The sequence below is a fragment of the Anser brachyrhynchus genome, assembly GCF_964034855.1.
Source record: "Anser brachyrhynchus genome assembly, chromosome: 4".
Classification (NCBI taxonomy): Eukaryota; Metazoa; Chordata; class Aves; order Anseriformes; family Anatidae; genus Anser; species Anser brachyrhynchus.
The window spans coordinates 36,206,262-36,225,038 of record NC_137698.1 but is presented as its reverse complement, the minus strand read 5'-3'; the positions used below and the strand labels follow the sequence as shown (position 1 = coordinate 36,225,038).

Genomic DNA, 18,777 nt, shown 5'->3' with positions numbered 1-18,777 from the left:
TTTCCTGTAACACCAGTCTTATTTTCATGTTAGCACTTTGGCCTGTAGTTAGAGCTTTAATCTGCAAAGCTGGTATCTTAGCAGCAAGTCCAACTGCGCTAGGCTGAGGAGGGAAATAGTCTCCTTCATCTAAAAGAAACCACATAAAGCAACCACATCCCTTCACTAGCCTCCTTTTATTTGGAGGCAGTTTAATAATTTGTAGCTGTATTTGGCACTTGAAAGAATGCGTACTGGGTGGAGACATCTGAAGAAGCCTGTGCTGTTGTTGGACACCCACTGTGAAACTCCCTTTGGTAAAGATCTTCTGAAGAAACTTTTCCCAGTGTAGAGTCACAAGTGTTACCTCAAGACTACCATGTGTTCCTAGAGCTTGTCAGATAGACGTTGCGAACCATGGATTTCCTATTGGCATTCTGCACAGTTCCCAGCTTTGCTTAGGAGCTGCTTAGGAGGAGCTTGTTGCTACCAGAGTCTGCAAAACCAAGTCCTGAGAAGTCCTTGCTGTTACTCCAGAAGTAATTCTTTTGTTGGGGAACAGTTGCAAGTTTTTTATTTGCTAGCACTTGATGAATAAAAGGTTCCCATTAAATAATACCTACCTTGATTTCATCTTCTCTTTAGTCCAGCATAATTATTAGGATTCTGTGTGTTAGGCCCTTGTTCAGGGTTGAGATGTATGATTGCAGAAGTGTTTCTCTGCTTTCCGGGCCTGCACCTTAGCATTATGTAGAAAATGCAGCAGGGTTATTGGGGCACTGCTTGGTATGTTCTTGGGAGCTTCCTGCACTTTTCTGTGGATATGTAGTGCCAGCCTTTTCCACTTGTGAGTCTCGTGCAAGTGAAGTTGAGGTGAAATTATTCTATTGTGTGTTTGTGGTAATGAAAAGTTCAAAAACAACTGAAGACAGAAGAGCCTTTCTTTAACTGCAGCTGCTTATCCAGATCATCTTTCAGTGATCTTCAGCCAAAATCAGCAGTTTTATGAATCTTTAAATCTCAGGCCTGTATTCCAGTGCCGCTAGACTGTAACATTTGTGTGGTTGCTTTACAGATGTTCAGGCAGTCGCTTACGAAGAGCCAAAGCACTGGTGCTCCATTGTCTATTACGAGCTGAATAATCGCGTTGGGGAGGCATTCCATGCTTCTTCCACCAGCATCCTGGTGGATGGCTTCACTGATCCTTCAAACAACAAAAACAGGTTTTGCCTGGGGCTGCTCTCCAATGTTAACCGCAATTCCACCATTGAGAACACGAGGCGACACATTGGCAAAGGTGAGTTTTAGATCTTTGCATCCTTTTTGGGGAGTTTCTTTCGCAGGGATATTTCCACTAGGATTGACAGCCTGGGCCATTTGCTTCAAGAGCAAGCTGCTCTTCTCAGTATGTGGGATAAGTGCTTGTTAGAATATTGGTAAATGTATAATTTTCTGGCCAGGTCGTATAAGCACGGTATTGTTCTTACCTGTTGTGTAATTACAGGAAATCTTTATCCCTAATCAATTCTTTATTGCCCAAAGCCTATCATAACTTTAATTAGAGCAAGAGCTTAAGGCAGTTTTTTTAATGAAATATCTTGATTTGTCTTGATTATTGGTGCATATGGAAATCCAAATGATAGTTCTTGGCACAAAATTTTTAGCTGCCTTTAGTTCCAACACAATTTAGCTATCCTAGCATGTTTTTAGAAGGACAACTTGCTAAAATAGTTTTCCAAATGCATTTTTAAAGAAGCTGGTGATTTTTTTTCATTGGGAATCTTGTTCTCTTCTGTGGCTGTGACAGTGTCCTGCAAAAGAGAAAAGCTTCTGGTTTGTGTCTGACTCAATACAGTCCTCTTTTCTGAGAACTTGCCCATAATGCAGTTGACATTCAAATCTGACATTGGCCCTGCAATGGTGTATTCCTGCCAGACAAAGTTTTCAGGAGCTTACATTATTAGCAAATTTTCAGAGACAGTTGGGGGTTGAGCATGCCCAACCTGTGGTTATCTGCAATAAGTGTCAATTAATGAAGTATCTTCTCCTTCCTTAGAGGAGTAAAGAATTGAAACTGAAGGAACTGAAGGTCATCAAGTTTTTGCCCTTAGCCTGGAAAACTTTTCTCTACGGGAGGACTTGTGCAGCTCTCAGCAGTACACCCCACCTGTGCTGCGCCACTCAAGTCCTAACACTTCTCCCTTCTTTTCCGCCCCATCCATCTTACCAAGTATGAGGATATTTATTTAACACCTCATTCATTTTCCCTTTAAAAGTAACCCAGCTGCAAGCAGCCTTCTGCTGAAGCACTTAACTGTATGTGTGCCAAAGTAGAGCAGAAAAGACAGGGAAGCTGTTGAATAAGTGTATGTATATAATTCTTGATGATGTAGAACTGTTAGTCTTTGAGGAAAAAGGAGTAAATCCTAAACTTGAAAGCAGCCATAAACTGATTTGCTGATCAGATGGTGTTATATGTGTTCCCACACACGTACATACATAGACAACAGCGAAATCTTACGTGACAGAGCACAGTCAAGGCATTCTGATTGGATTTCAGTTTAGTTTTTAAAGTCTGTGTGTTTGCTTCTTTGACTCGTAACATTGTGAGAGGTGAAAGGTTTAAGCAGCAAATAATCCATTTCTAAACACCAAAGGCAAATTTTCTTGGTTTCTCAAAGCCTTTGGAATTGAGTTCTCCCAAGCACATTTCCACAGAGGTTCCCTGTATGTCACGTTTTTGGGCATTGCTGCCACCAGTGATGGGTGAGGGAGTGGGAAATAGCAGTGAGGACTGGGAAGTTGACATGCACCCTCATTTGACAGACACATGAGGAATATAAGGGAAATTTTCTTTTTCCAGCTTTCTGGAGAGAAAGCATTAAAGTGAGCTGAAAAAAGCCTCATGCTAACAAAAATAGCGTTCAGGACTTTGTTGAGAGAATCCAGTTTGAGGCTGTTTTAGTATCTGCTTTCCCCCCCTGCATTTCCAGTTACTGTTTCACATAAATATAATGAGAACAAAGTTCAGCTGGCCAAGCCATCCACTGTACAGCATCAAAATTACTGCAGTACTTGCTGGTTTATTGTTGTTGAATATACAGCACATTAAAATACAGCAATTACTGATTATCCTTGCATATGCATACCTATATACACACCCTACTTTCAAATCATGTACTGATGGAACATTAAAAAAAAAAAGTTTTAAGGCAGAATATGGTCTGATATGCAGTGTTAATCTCTTTAAGCAGAAACATATGGAGACATACCGTGAAAAACAGATGCGTGGTGTGAATTCATCTAACCTCTTAATGTCAACATTCTCCTTCCAGGTGTTCATCTCTATTATGTTGGTGGAGAAGTGTACGCTGAATGCCTCAGTGACAGCAGTATTTTTGTGCAAAGTCGGAACTGCAACTACCATCACGGTTTCCATCCGACCACAGTGTGCAAAATACCTAGTGGCTGCAGTTTGAAGATTTTCAATAATCAAGAGTTTGCTCAACTTTTGGCACAGTCAGTGAACCATGGCTTTGAGACAGTGTATGAGCTTACTAAGATGTGCACTCTCCGTATGAGTTTCGTAAAGGTATGTGAAAATTTGCTTGAGCTTATTTTGTAAGCAAAATAAATATTTTTTTTCTTAATGTGGTGATTCTGAATTGTCGATCGCCTTCCTCCATCAACCTGTTAATAATTTCTGAGTTTAAATGTTTATAGAATAGTGTTCTGGAAGTGTAAGACAGATCTGAATGATATAAAGTTGTCTACAGACCAAAATCCATCTCCTGATGCATAGACTTTGAAAGCTGAGGTGACTTGCAGATGGTCTTTCTTCAGCTTTCTCTCTAGTTGCTTTCTGAAGCGTTGCTATCATGTCTGTTAACTACTCCAGTTTCATTGAAATGCCTCTCTTAAACATAATGATTCAATTGAATACTTCTATTTAATGTGTATATAGATAGTGTGTGTGTATAATTATTTGCATAATTACTCTAGATTTATGGGGCTTGTCTTTTTAATTTTGGGGGGGGGATATGGCGTGGTACAATACAAGTAAGCTTTGAGAAGAGAGTTGAGTGGTCAATTACTTGGCCTAAAAATGTAAAAGCCACCAATTCATTACATAGCATCAGCTTTTGCCCCTTTAAATTACACTGCTATTGGTCTGTGCCGACTCCTGTTCTTAAAGCTGTTCAGCTGAACTTCATGCTTCTGTTCCTGGCTGGCATTTTTGGAGATGGGAGCTGGGACAGCCGTGTAAGTCATTGTAGTGGTTGTGGGAATGCAGATAGCATAATCTTCTAAATTTGTCCTGATCAGCAGCTAGCAAATCAGGAGACACAGTAACTATTTGGAATAATACATGTACCTTTCTATTCTAAGGGGACATGTAAAGTCAAGATTTGTTATGTGGCTATGAATATCAACATGTGTACTGATGTAAAAAAAAAAAAAAAAAAAAAAAAAAAAAGGCTAGTCACACATCAGAGGAGGATGGTACTTCTCAGATGTGTTAGGGTAGGGACTGCTAAAATGGAGTAGGTTGTTTATAGCTCCACATCCTGTAGAGTTGTACAGCAGTGCTGTCTGAACAGATGCACAGGACCTCCTGCATATTGGATGTTGCACTGCACGGTGTTTGGAGCTGCTGCTACCAGTGTTGGGAGCTGAGTAATCCCTTAATTAGGGGTTAATGCAGAGCAGCGTCATTGTGTTGTCTACAGACCCCCACCAAAAACAGTTCTCTTACAAAATGATTTTGAATGCTGTTTAAGTATCTGTTTATATCCTTGGTAGTAACGGTTACTAGATTGGATATGAGCTGAAAGAAGACCTATTGGCACTTGTCTTAACTTGGAAGTAGCCTGCTGGACAGTGATCATGCCTTCTTTCTCCTGAGAGTAAATGTTTCTGATTTATCACTGTGTTTGTCCTGACCGTCCTGCAAAACATGCTTTGGTTCTTGTCAGACAGATGCCTCACCTCCAATTCCATCATGTCAGTCTATGAGCTCATTTTTTAATTTGTTGATCTGTTTGTCAGCATTTTTCCCAGTTTTGTTCTATTTTTGATCATGGCGCGGGAGACTTGATTATCCCTCTTTTCAGAAAGTTTATGGGTGGGACATCATGTAACTGGTGGTGAGGTGTGAGGAAACGTTGCATTGCCAGAAGTTATGTCTTTGAGAACTTAGAGTCTCATTCCAAGAGATCACAAAATGACACTTCCAATTTTTTTTTACTTCAGATTTGTTTGTTGAAATGTGATAAATGAATGTCATCCTGCTGATAATCACTGTTGAAAGCTAGATTACTTCAGTAAGGAAGAAAACGATTCACATGTGCTTTTCACACATTCGTTATTATAAAATAAGGTGATTTTTCTTCTTTCCCCACTTATCATTCTGTTTCCAGGGCTGGGGAGCTGAATATCATCGTCAAGATGTAACGAGCACTCCATGCTGGATAGAGATACACCTTCATGGTCCCCTTCAGTGGCTGGATAAAGTACTTACTCAGATGGGCTCTCCTCATAATCCTATTTCTTCAGTGTCTTAAAGGTCCCAAGCTCCTGCATTTTGGAAACAATTGAGCCTTGCATGTACTTGAAGGACGTATGAGTCAGACACACACTTCCCCCTCTGCCCCCCGAACTGGCAACAGCTGAATAAGAGCCATGAAAATACTTGACTTCTGTGACCAACTGTTGGATTCAGAAAAAAAAAAACAACACAACAACCCTTTGACATACTGTTGGTGTCAAGAATTTTAGTTTACGTTGTAATATTCTATTGCAAAGTTGATTTGTAGGGCTTAGCATAAGGGGGACAACCAAGCCCAAACCACAATCTGTTGGAGCAAGTTCCTGAAGGACCATCCTGTAGTTGGCACTCTGCGATTTTTTCTTTCTTATGTCCATTGCTCACTTTTTTTTTCTGTGTCCTCTGGGGCTAAGAGCCAATGTTGAAGTCTGCCTTTTGCAGGATTTCTGCAGTCCATTCTAAAACCATTTGTCGAAGCTGATAGTTGCTGTTCTCTTTAAAAGACAAAAAAGGTTATATGGCTTAACCTCAATAACTGTGTAATAATCTTGGAAATTGTGTCCTGACCATACTGCTGTAAGAATGTTAGGTATGTTTTTGCTAAATGTATGTACGGTGTATTTGAAAGTTTAGAAATTAATTAGACTTAGACCATAAAGGAGTTAGGAATATTTGAATGGGGGGAGGTGGGAGTGGGAAGGGAAATGACAACTGAAATGTAGAATATATTGTAAACATAGCTTGTTAGTTTAAACTGAGGTCTGAGTTTTTGCTGTGCGTTTCATTTTTATAGTGGCTTTGTCTTGTTAATTCTGACTATTTTTGCCTCTTCCTTTTCCCCAAAACAGTTGTGCAGCTGGTTAATTCTTTTACCTGTGAAGAGGACAAAATGACTAATTCCTGCAGTTTGAAGGCTGCAGCTCTATGTATTTCAAGACATAATTGTACAGCGTGCTCTTTAACTATTGAGCAGTTTTATACAGTGTATGTAACAGAAGTAGGCTTTTAATTTTGTAAGAGAATCTTGTTTTGCCAAACATAGTAATTGTTAATTGTTTGGAGGACTTCAAAATCCCTGTGTGGGTCTATTTCAAACTTTTTAAAAATATATATTTTTAATTTTTATTTTTTTTACTGCTTGGTTTATTTTTTTCTTTGATCTTTTATATTCACATAAGCTGTAGTACTTTAAGTACCTTTATTCCAAATCTTAGTGGGTCCTCTTTACTGGAAGTTTTGAATAAAACCTGTTGTTACTGCTTACATTTGATTAAAACTTTGTCTTGTCCACTTCTTAGTAGATTTTTTTTTGACAAACCAGATACAGATACAACTTGGAGAAGGAACAACCAGAAGCGAAGAGACACATTATCTCTCATACTGACTTCAGTAATAAAACGAGCTCTCTAGAAAGACTTCTTAACTAGGCAAGATTAGAATGGGTGTAGTAACACTGAAGTATCCTAACCACTTTGTAAGAGATCTTTGAGATCCGATCATACGATATCTGAATGAGCTGAATTTCTGTGCTTTTACAGCCTGCTAGGTGTTTCAGTAAAACTGTGGAAGTAACTTCTAAGTAAGCACTGTTGCATGCTTACAGAGTTCTGAGAAAGATGGTGAGAAATATTTCACATAGGAAACATTTCCTAGAGGAAATAGGAACTCAGATGAGATCTGGCCTCATCTGTTTGCGTCTTTATCTGTAGTTGTAAAATGTATGAGTGAGTCTCATCTCCTTTCTTGAAAAATGTAGAGGTTTCCATCAAAAGAAATGCCTCCCTCCATTACAGTATTTTTCATTAGAATTGTTTGAATGCCTGTGTTCCACGAGGAAAGTATTTGGAGAGCACTTTTGTGTACCAGCCTTTACCTGGTCTCTTGGCCGCTTGCCTTAGGCAGGTTTACCTTGTGGAGGGTGTTGCTGCCTCCCAGCTGTTTTGCTGGAGACCTGCTGGAGATGAAGACTCTACCTGCTCCCTGCCCTAGTGGCAAGCCTCCCCGCTCCTTTTTCCACACCTCTTTGCTCTGGGGAGAGGTGAGGGAAGGACGATCCCTTTACACCTGCAGTGTGCCACTTAGTTGGATGATGGAGTTTCAGAGTTCAGAAGTTGACTGGAAATCCAGCCCTTGGCCCTGGCTGTAGTGGGTTGTGGATTGCTAACAGGAGCATGAGGGAAAGTCGAGCAACTGAGATCCACGTGTGTTCAGCCACACCTATGCCTGTGAGTGTCACTGTAATGAGCAGTAGCCCTTTTTTGGAGATTGAGCCAGTCCTATCTTTTACAAAAATCTTAATCCCATTGCTTGGTCTAGTAAAGGTTTTTAAAACTAACCCTTCTCCCCTTGTAAAGTGGGAGGAAAAAAAATCCATGTTCAAGTTCCGTATGTAGGAGAACTTGGTTAGGGACTTTTTTTTGTATTTTTAATTATTGATTGTAAGCTTTAAGAACAAAATCAACTTTTCTTAATCTTAATTCAGTTTAACTTTTTTAGTAGTCATGGCACAAACATAAGTCTTAGAAGTACATAAAGTTGAAGATGACCAAAAAAAAAAAAAAGAGAAATGTTTGCTCTTTGCTCAGTCTCTGTTTTTTGCCTGCAACCCCTACTACATTAACTTGCAGCTGTTCCCAGCCAGGTTCCTTCCTTTTGTTGGAATACAGCAGCAGTTGGGTAGTGACATCTTTTTTAAAGTGCTGTAACCATCAATCATGCAGGTGTTAAGAAATAAGAGTGTTTCTGCCTTTCCATATTGGGATGGTCCTGTGAAAGCTTTAGTAAACTTTGAAATAGCTTTGGAGTAAGTAAAGACTGTTTTGTTGCAAATGTTTTTGAATGTTAGTGTCTTGTATGTCTTGGGCTGCCAGGTAGGGAACCAAACCAATAAAACCAGCTCAGATGCCATAGTCTGACCATTCTCATCCTCAAGAGATGCTGCAAAAGCTCAAATCTGTTAGTATGTATATTATCTTATATTGTTTGAGGTATTGTTTTTTTATAAAATTTCTCTGAGATTCATAGTTTGATGCAATCAGAAAAATACTGATTTATATTTCAAGAACATGAATGTATTACATAATTCGTCTCTTTTATTCTAAGTGGGGATTGAGATCAGCCAATACTAACCCTGTAATCTGTCAGAAACTTTGTGGGGTGCTAGTCTTTTGAAGTTCTCTTCCATTTTGAAATTTTCTTTGCTGTTGAAGTGCAGTGTACATAATACTTTCTTTATCTGTTATCCAGCTCTTTGTGTTGAGGAGACATTAGGTGTCAGGAAAAAGTACACCTTCATGTGATGGCACAGGACATCCCGGCTGGACTTTGATAGATGAGCTGAGTGGATTGGAGTAGCACTTGAGACTAATAGCCAAAAAATAGGAGACATTCCAGAAATTACCTTGGAAGAAGTAACTGCTAGCTTGAGGCTCTTGTGAAGATTTTTGGAGTGGCTTGTAGAAATTTTCTTACTGATTTGCCCTGTTCTGGATAGTTGGAGTCAGAAAGTCAGCAAAGGCACGGGACAAGACAGGAGGAAAAGAGTTTTTCTTGCTGACCTCACAGAATGCAGAGAAAGATGGGAGCTAGAACCTCCAGCGGAGCCTACAATGCCACTTCTGTAACCAGGTGAGCTCCTGTGGGTCAGTTGGTGATATTTCCCCATATTTTCCTGGGTCTAATCTCCTGAATGACCAAGCTAAATACAGAAGAGACTATTTTATGGAGGTATTTGCTCATCCTCTCCTATTAGGAGTGTCTTTTCACTTTGGAGTTGAACATGTTTTGGCTTCTTAATGCTAGAGAGAAAATAACTCTTCCAGGATGGGGATGACTTTTAAACCATATAAAAGCCTCTGGTGAACTTTAAAAAGGCTCAATGAGAGCTAAGGGAGGTAGTCACGTTTACTTGTGTGGTTTTCAGGAACTGCTGGAGAAGAATAATTCATATTTTAACATATCCTGTTATCAGAGAATCATGGGCTTGATCTTTGAATGCTCACAAAGCTGGCATTGCTGTATAGTTGGATAAAAACATTCCCTTACTGAATCACTTTTTTTTGCTAATGCAGACATATTTTCACAACTGCAGGTTTTTCTAGTCTCCTCTGTGACTCTATCACCATTTTAAGACAATAAATTAATGCAGAGACGTCTGAAACTTCTGTGGCCCTTTGTTGATGTGCTTTTTCTCTTTGATTTTTCTGTTGTCTTGCCACACTTCAAGCCTTTGATGAACACCCTGGAAGCTAGCTCTGTTTTGGTGGTCTCATGTATTAATTGCTGCTGCTTCATTCTGTTCAGTAAGTAGACTGTAGCCTCTTATTCTGCTCTTGAGATTCATGATTCATAACTGTGAACTGGCAGTCACCTTTTTCTGGATTTGTGCCTAAATATACAATACGACTCTACCATCACCAGTCATGGTAGAGCAATATATTTTTTACATACATCATCTCACAGTTCATTTTCTCTAAATACATATATAATTCTGTGAGGGAGAGAAGTGAAAATGGCTCTTATTTTACTCTGTCCTATTCTGCCCTTGACTTAAACAGTTCAACCAAGAGGCGTTCCCTTGTCATGGTATCCTTTTTGGATAAACTAACTTTCTTTACTCTGAGTCCACCTCCCCAACTTCTGCATTTTGATGATGTTCCTTATTTTTCCTAACTTTTTGCGAATAGCTTTTTGTCAGATTCTTTTCTCATACCTACTGCATGGTCTATGTTTCAGTCAGAAAAACAAACAAAAAAACCCCCTGTAACATATGCTTGCCAAAGGCAGGTGAAGAATGAGGAATTATGGATTGCTGTAGGCCCTAGAAGCCACCCAAAAAGGTAAAGCATGGTTCACAGGCTTTTCCAGCCCCTGCCCTCTCAAATGGTACGTTTTTTGGAGGAGGAAGGTGAATGCTATTGGATGTCAGTTTTGCTTGGGATTACTGTTTTTAAAGACTTTTACAGTTACAAGATGCACCTCACTCCTTTGTATGGAGGTATGTCACATGGTTTGCATCTGACTGAAATTGTCAGCCAGGCTTTGTACTTGTGTCTGTGTTCTCCGACTGTTGCCATTGGCTTTGTAAGCAAGCACTGCATGTGTTCTTGCCATCTCTCGCCAAGCGGACTCCAGAATAAACAAGCTGTCTGGCTTGTAGAATGAAGCTGATGTACTCTCTGCGAGCCCTGGTGACCCCTCCTCAGAGGGGAATCCTCTGCAGGACAAATGAAGCCGTGGCATTACTTTGTACGGACCACTGATGCGTGCGGGCTGGCTGGAGCAGGCCCCTGCCCAGGGGCTGCTGACCTCACGAGGTGCCATGCCTCTTCTGAGGCACCGCAGGCCGCTGTCCTGCTGCAGACCGCCACCAGTTTGTCCCCGTACGTTCACATGCTGAGAACTGCTGAGGTAGAGGGCTCTGATTTTCCTACTCCTGTTCTGTTGAGGTAGCAGAGGTGGCTCCTATTTCATTCATCCCAGCTGTAGGAGGTAATGATCTCTTCAGCTGCAGCAGCTCAGTCTGATGAAGTGGTGATCAAGAAGCAGTTGCAATAGAGAGATAGCCTCCAACACAACAATAACTCCAGTTTGTGAAACAAACCAAACTACAAACAGTACAAAAGTCTAGAAGTTGATGCAGTCATCTTTCAGGAATGTAAGATTTTTTATTCTAGTGAGCACGGATTCTAGCGACCGCATCTTGCCATGAAGGTTTGAGTTCAAAGATCTGCAACCTTTCTTCATGATCATCCCAGTTTATTTGAGACTTTAAATCTAAAACTTGAAGGCAGCCACTAGGTAAATTTTGAAGGAGAAATGGAACCTTCATGTGCTTCAGATTGTAGAGAGGATTTGCAATCTCTTGTGGTGGTGATAAAAACCTGCTACTTACAATTCTCTTGTAGTAAATGGAAAGTGAGATATAATTGTTATTACAGTGGGTACTCTCTGCTTGCTAAGCAGGCTTTCCCTGCTCAGAGTTTGGTTTAAGTGGGCATATCACTTGTTTAGACTTGGTGGAAGCTGCTGCTGGTCTTTATAAAGAATATTCTGATTTTTGTATTGCAGCTTCTTTCTTTCTCCAGTATGCCTGTAACAGGCAGACGCATTCTTTCATATGAAGAAAAACTATGTCCCTAAATGCTACTTCTCTTACTTTTGTAATGACCTTGGGCTTCTTGGTTTTCTTTTTCCTTCAGTTTACCGAGTCCAACTTAGAACAAGCAGGAGAATGAGTCTGGATGTCTGCAGTGCTGCACTAAGACTATTTCCCAGAGCACTTGGTTCTTGGCAGGAAAGCACAGTCTGTCTCATTTCTGAACCCTTCACTTCTGCCTTTTGGTGATACTTTTGGGATTGGTAATCCTGAGCATTTTCAGATACATGTGTAGAGACTGAAAGATGGCTGCTGTCCCATCAGATATTTCTTCAAACTTGTGGACCGGTCTCCTCAAGTCAAAATCACCATAGGCCATGGTGCTGGCAACAGCACTGTTTTAAAAATTGATCCAAACATGGCTTCGTTTTGAACATGACTCAGGCAATGGTTTTACTACAAACAAACTTTACAAACCTCTCAAACACAGCTTGATGCCTGTGTCTGTTGGATTTGGTCCATGCCACTTTCTAAAGCGGTACAGAAAGAAGCTACCTTGATCTGTGTGCTCTGAAGAATTATGTTTCCAGGAGATGGATTTTTATGTTGTGCCAGGAGAGGAGCTTTGTAAAAACTCTTTCATGGAGTAGGTTTTAATTTGTGTATGGGGTTTCTTTGTGCCTCTTCTCGTAACAGTTAATTTGGTGCTAATTCAGAATACAATGTGTGCACTGTGTGACCAGTCTGTTTTCTTGACCCATAGTATTCCTCTTTTTATTTCAGGAATAGTGACACTGCAGTAAATGTTCCCATGATTTCTGCAAGACACAGGAGAAAATTTGAACAGCTATGTAACGGTAGGGTTTAGTTTGAATTGAATGAGTTCGCAGTTATAGAAAGAAGCATTTGCATTTTTATATTCAAAATATATAAAAAAAATATCTTCAAAACTTTTCCTAGAATGTTGACGGGGCACATGCAGCATCATAAAGAGTTACTGGAGGTAGGAGCCTTCTGCTTGAGGAGCCTGATTCTGCAGAGCATACTTCCAGTGAGGGGCCACGTGTTTTGTCTTGGGTGATCTGTTAGTGCCATACAAGTACCAGATTAATCTGGATTGCAAATGATGAACAGAAGCAAAAAGGCTATGTATATAGCGGGAAAGGAAAGGTCGTTGAACTTGGTGAATTTTTTTTACAGGCTGGGCTGTTAGGATTAGGGCTACACAAGCAGAATGACTCTTCTGCCAGAGGTAGATTTAGGGTGTATATACCTCCTATGGCTGTGTCGGGGAGGGAGGGAGATGATCTGTGGTGGTGGGACTGATGAAGCTGGGGAACCAAGTGTGGAAGGGCAGGCAGAAGAGGGGTGACTGGTTGAGAAGGTACAGGCAGATGTGTTTCCTGACAAATTTTTCTTATGGTCACTTGAGAACATCAAGGGAATGTTCCTTTCTGTGCCAGGAGCTGTGGGTGGGTGGTGGATACACATGGTTGTGCAGTTGCATGAAATGATCCTAGACGTGTTGATCAGACCTGGGGCTTTACAGCTCAACATGCAGGAGACCGCCATGTATGTGAGCATTGTGTGGGACTGGGGTAGGGAAAGGATGGCCTGATCGTTATGAGTAGTTTCATCATGTGTGCAGTGTTTCACTGTTGTCTGGCATGGTTTTTCTTTCAATAGTAAGGTGGATGAAAGCATATGCAGAGTATGTGGCCTTGCCTTTGTTCGTCTCCGTGCTCTGGTCACCCCTGGTGTTTTGTAAAAAACACTGCTGTGCTTCCTTGCATGGGAAATCACCGTGGCCTCACACAGGTGTTGTATACAAGGAGCTCGCTCAGTCAGAATTCATTGTATCTACAACTGTGTGTAGCATGCCTGAAAACGTGACGTGCCTGTCACATAAACAGGAAATGACCCTTGTGGGGGACTGAGTGTAGCTGCAAACCTAATCTAAATAATGCCGTTAGTCGTCTCCATATGGTAACCTTTCATTGCCACGCAAGTTTGGAAAACATGGTTGTAACTGGCTTCCACATGCTGGGTGGATGCACAGATACCAGATGTTGCCTTACATGTTTAAGTCTCTATCTAAAATCAATCTGAGGCACAAATATTCTATGTACAGCAATTGTGGGTGAAAGCCTGCATGTGTAAAAGTATTTACATGGGAACGGGGCTGGACCTATAGCACTAGAAACAAGGTTGAGGTTTCTTTGATCATCTGAGTTTCTTATGGCAATAAATAGTTGAAACAAAACAAAACCAGAGAGGTAGCATACTTAAACCATATTTGACGATATGTTTTCATTACAAAGATATAGTTGTCATAAAAAGATAGAATAAAATGTGTTTTTCAGTGCTGGCTAGTATATCAGTAAAGGCTGGCTTCATTTCTTAAAATCGCCAGAAACAATACCATGTAATTTAGCAATAGACTGACAATATCCTCTTTAGTCATATAAAATTTAGGCACTCTCAATTTCTGTGCTTTCATGTGTATAATCTGTGATCTGTATTGTGTCTGTTTTTCAAATGCAGAACCAGAATGTGCTTTGTGAAGTTCCTGCCTCGTTCCATGTAGCCTGCTCCCTCCTTCCGAAGTCTTTCCACCTCCAAGTTCTTATGGAGTTGCTGAGAGCATAGTAAAAGGGCTGGTTAATAAAAGTAGAGTAAAAATTACATGAGGTACTGTAAGAAGGCATTTAGCATGTACCTGGAAAAACAACAGTTTTATTTATATATGTATATTAAATAAAAGTATTCTCTTTATTGCTTATGGGAAGCAGAACTTCCAGACTGCAAGTCTGACAAATTTAACCTGGAATTGCTGGTTTGCTACTGAAGTAAAAATAGTGCATTTGGAATTACATTTTAAATTACCTTCCTTATGGAAGGCAAACCTTATAAGACGTTATTTTCAAGGCAAAGGTAGGAACAGAGAGCAGCGATTTACTTTGCTCAGCATGGGTTTGTTGTGCACCAAATTTGTTTGCACTCCTTTTAAAGTCACTTTTCATAGGAGCGCTGATTTGAGGATAACAACAGTACAAATGGGTCTGTGTGTTTGTAGGAGCCAACTGTGCTTGTTGCTGTTCTCTAGCTGTATCTGTTGGGAGTTGTGCATGCATTTTCCCTGAATATCAAAATAGAGGTGTACCTAAAAATTGCTGTACCTGAAAAATGGAGCTCAATCCCATCTGTAGAGTACCCAGTAAATTAGCTACCAGCTGGCATAGCCATGTTGTAGGGCCCAATTTTTCATGCAATACAGAAGTTATTTCACACTATAGGTGGTTGTTCTCTTTACATATAGCACTTTTCGGTGATAATCATGTGGTACAATGTTGGAAGTACACAATGTTAATGACAGAACCAAGCTTGGGGTGCACAACACTTTTTTTGTCTCATCAAATGTGCTTAAGTGACAATCTCATTCTATTCTTGTCTGGAAAGTTGAATAAAGAGATTAAAGGAAATGAGAGATCATAGTCCTGATATTTAAAAAGAGAAAGGAGAAAAAAAAAAGTACAGAGATCTGCTTCAATTCTTTCCACCCCATCTTCTAAACTAATTCTGCCTCTGAGGAGCATACTGGAGGAAAGGGAAAAATCTGGATGGACTTGCTACATGTGGTTTCCTTCTGGCTCAAGCTTACCCAGCAACAGGGGGAGATCTCAGAGTGGAACAGATGCTGTGTTCTTCAGAGAAAATATGAATTGCTTCCTCTAAACAGATTGATCTAAAAGTCTGAGGGCTATGGGGTGAGGGGAAAACATTAAAAAAAACAATAGCAACAGCAAAAACAGTGCTTTGGAAATGTAATGCAGAAAGGGAGCTCAGGAACTCTGTAGGTCATTTGCTTTGCCTCCAAGAAAATGGTTGTTCAGACTCTGGCCTTCTAGCACGTCAGCAGTCCTGCTGCTACTTGTTTTCCTGAGAAGCATTTCAAGAGCAAGCTCTCGGAGGTAAGTTGGGTCTCTTCATCTTTTCCTGTTGCAAGAGTGCTGGTATGCTTTTGTCCATGTACCCATTACCTGTTCAGGATGGTACAGCAGGGGGCTCTTGTTGCTGGTAGGACCCGACCTGTGCCAGCTTTCTGATCTGGGTTTGAGAAATGCTCATGAGGGAGAAGGAAGCAAAAGCAGCAATGGATGGGCAGGGTGAATTGTTGGGAATAGTGGCAGCCCTCTGCTAGTTGCCCTGTTTTTGCAAGTGTGCTCTTCAGATGCTGTCAAGAGGCTGCAGGTGGAAAATGCGACTTTTGGTGCATTAACAGTTGAGAGCAGTTTTCACGAATGTCGTATGTAACAAGTTTTTGAGCCTTGTACATGTTATGCATATGGAGAAGTGCAGTAAATCCCAGTCAAGTGGTGGGTTGGCTGCATCATGTGCTCTTTCAGGCGGTATATGGTATAGATGGAAGGACTGAGTATAGGGATTGGATAAAAATCAAATGGAAGATATTTTGCAGTCTCCCTATGTATCCTTTTCTAGCTCTTTATCATCTTTGTAGTTAGAAAGTTTGTTCTACTTTTGGTTTAAATCTGCTTTTCAACAAATGAACCTGATTCCTTCTTAGTCTGCCTTTGTTGGTGATGCAGCAAGTCATTCACTGACATCTCGATGATGCCTATGAAAATATGTACATTCCTGCCCATTGCCCTACTTTTCCATTTCTCCTTTTTTCAAAAAACTAATCTTTAAAATGCATTCTTTTTTTTTTCTGCTTTTAAAGGCACTTGATGAAGTTTTCTCCTCTGGATTCCAGTTTGCTTACCTCCCTTCTAGTAAGCTGCCTGAAACAGCGTTATGGTCTGGTTGAGATCTCACCAATACTTCAAAGCTATCGACTGGAGAGCTGAGTAAAGTAATTACTTCATTTCTGCCTTGTAGCACTTCTCTTAATAGATTTTGGGACTGCATTTTGCAACATCATTTCCAGTCTGTGGTTTTCAAGCCTTTTTAGAAGGATGAGTGCTTAGCCAAATAGTTTTGTTTTACGGGGGTCAAAAAAAAAAAAAGTTATATCTTGCACTTACCTATAGTGAATGTCACCTTGCTAGCAATACAGCAAGGTTCAATCCTATTTTCCTGTGAATCTTGACAAAAGGCTAATACTCGTGTGAGAATAAGCAATGGGGGAGCAGCGGGGTGGGGGATTTGGCCTAACTCCTGGATTCTTATACTCATAATTGGGTCAAAATACTAAATTTTGTATATTCTGGACACTGAATGTGAGGAATATTCAGATTTAGTCTTTAGAAAAGGTTAATTAAGCTAATTGGCAAGGATAGATCCTTTGGATGAAACTTTTTTGTTCTTACCTTTTCTTTTTTTGACTCTGTTTCTCTGATGCCTTTTTAAGCTAAAACAAGTCAAGTTTTTTGGTAAGAATTTACTGTTCTTTCTCAAGTAGGTGTTAAAATATTTATCCAACCAACATCTGAGGGTCATTCTTTAATATTAGTTAAAAACAAAACAACAAAAACCACAATCAACAGTTATGTTAAAGTGAAGGAAGGAGGCAAACTTTTTTTCCCCTTTTATTTCAATGGAAAGTGCGTGTGCTTTCACACTTTATGATTTTCTTCATAAATCATCAAGAACAAAAAAGAGTAACAAATTTCTTTTGCAGGTTAGACATTAAAACTTGGTCTTTGCAGATTACAATGCATGAATTATGAAAGCATGTAGTTAGATAACTAACATTAGGTCTGTACTTGTAGCCTTCATCCAGAAAGACCAACCATAAACTTTTCAGAAATAACCTTCACTAAAATACATGCTGCCCTGTTGTCTGAGCTTCTGAGACGCTGTAGTCATCGTTTAAGTAATCCAGGAGTATTTGTGTGCATGGTGGGAGAATCCAGTTAGGAAATTGCCCATCAGAACTCAGAATGCTTACTGTATTACTGACATTATTTATTAAACGTTTTATTCTAAAATATAACTGTAAATAAATATGATATAAAGTTAGCTGAAAAGGTCAGAGGAATGGATCTATGACAAATAAAGGAGGTTTGATTTTTATATTTATATATTTCTGTAGATATAGTCCTGCTTGCTGAAGAATATCAAATGAGGATTGTACTTGCTTAGTTGGAAATCTTTGAAGGTTCTGGTTGGTGGGGTCTGCCTCTGAACTGAAGAGACTGGAGACACTCTATTTTACGGTTAAGGAACTTGGTCTACCACCTGTCTTGACATTTAATACTACAGTAACAAAACCAAACCAGATTTAACTGTTTAAACATAAGTACCTTTGTGGTCTACACGGCTAGTTTTATGTAGCATACTGGAATGTCTCTGTCCTGCAGAGTCAGGGCTTTGACTAGCGAATTTTTGCTAGCTTCTCTACTTCCTGTGGTGTAAAGATAAGATGTCATCTGCCATGTAGATTTCTAGGGGGGGAAAAAAGGACAATTTCTGATGTTAAAAGTAAGTAGAAATAAGATGGGGAAAAGGGAGACAAGCACCTTTATTATTTTATTTTATTTTATTTATAGTAGTAACAACGACCAGAAAAGATAGGCGTGAAGGCCAGCTTTTCTTCTGCTTAGCTGAGTCTCAAAGCCCCTGAGGTACTGAGACAGGTAGCTTCATACCTGGGAATCACAGAATCATACAATGGTTTGTGTTGGAGGGGACCTTAAAAAATGCCCATTGGGAATAGCACAGGTGTCCTTGATGCTTTCTTGGATGCTTTCCTGCTCTGTGCTGTGACTGAACGTTTAGGGCCTGGTCTGAATGTTTAAGAACTGAATTCTGTCGGAGATCTCAATGTTGAGGAAGTGGTCCCTTAGTCACTTGAGCATATTTTCATGCTTACTGAGACAGATTGATTTAACATAAAACAGGCAAGAATATTTTCCCCTTCTGCTCCTTGTTCCACACGCCTATGAAGTTAAAGTGAAATTGTGCTACAGTTAACAGATGTAGTCGTTTGCACAGCTCATCCTAGTGACAAGCCTCACTTTCTGCTGGAGAGTGTGTTCTGCTAATAGCATTTAACCCTCAGTAGGAATGGCTGGAGTATGAATGCCTGATAGGAGACCATCTGGAGAAGAGCTCTTCCTGAGGCTTATCAATATTCCATTCAGGAACCTACGGGGAGTCTTTGCTCTCAGAGCAGCGAGACTGGAGAAGT

The 18,777-nt window shown here is 40.1% G+C and overlaps 1 protein-coding gene across 6 annotated transcripts in view; it reads left to right on the top strand.

Moving 5' to 3' along the window:
• Window positions 1-6,816, top strand: part of SMAD1 (SMAD family member 1) — a 103,703-nt gene extending 96,887 nt beyond the window's left edge. For all 6 annotated transcript variants that reach the window (XM_080588676.1, XM_080588671.1, XM_080588673.1 and 3 more), the window contains 3 exons: window positions 1,055-1,276; window positions 3,315-3,571; window positions 5,400-6,816. In XM_080588676.1, coding sequence (XP_080444802.1) covers window positions 1,055-1,276; window positions 3,315-3,571; window positions 5,400-5,543 — 623 coding nt within the window. In that variant the 3' untranslated portion in view covers window positions 5,544-6,816. The remainder of the gene's footprint in view (window positions 1-1,054; window positions 1,277-3,314; window positions 3,572-5,399) is intronic.
• Window positions 6,817-18,777: the final 11,961 nt, after the last annotated feature.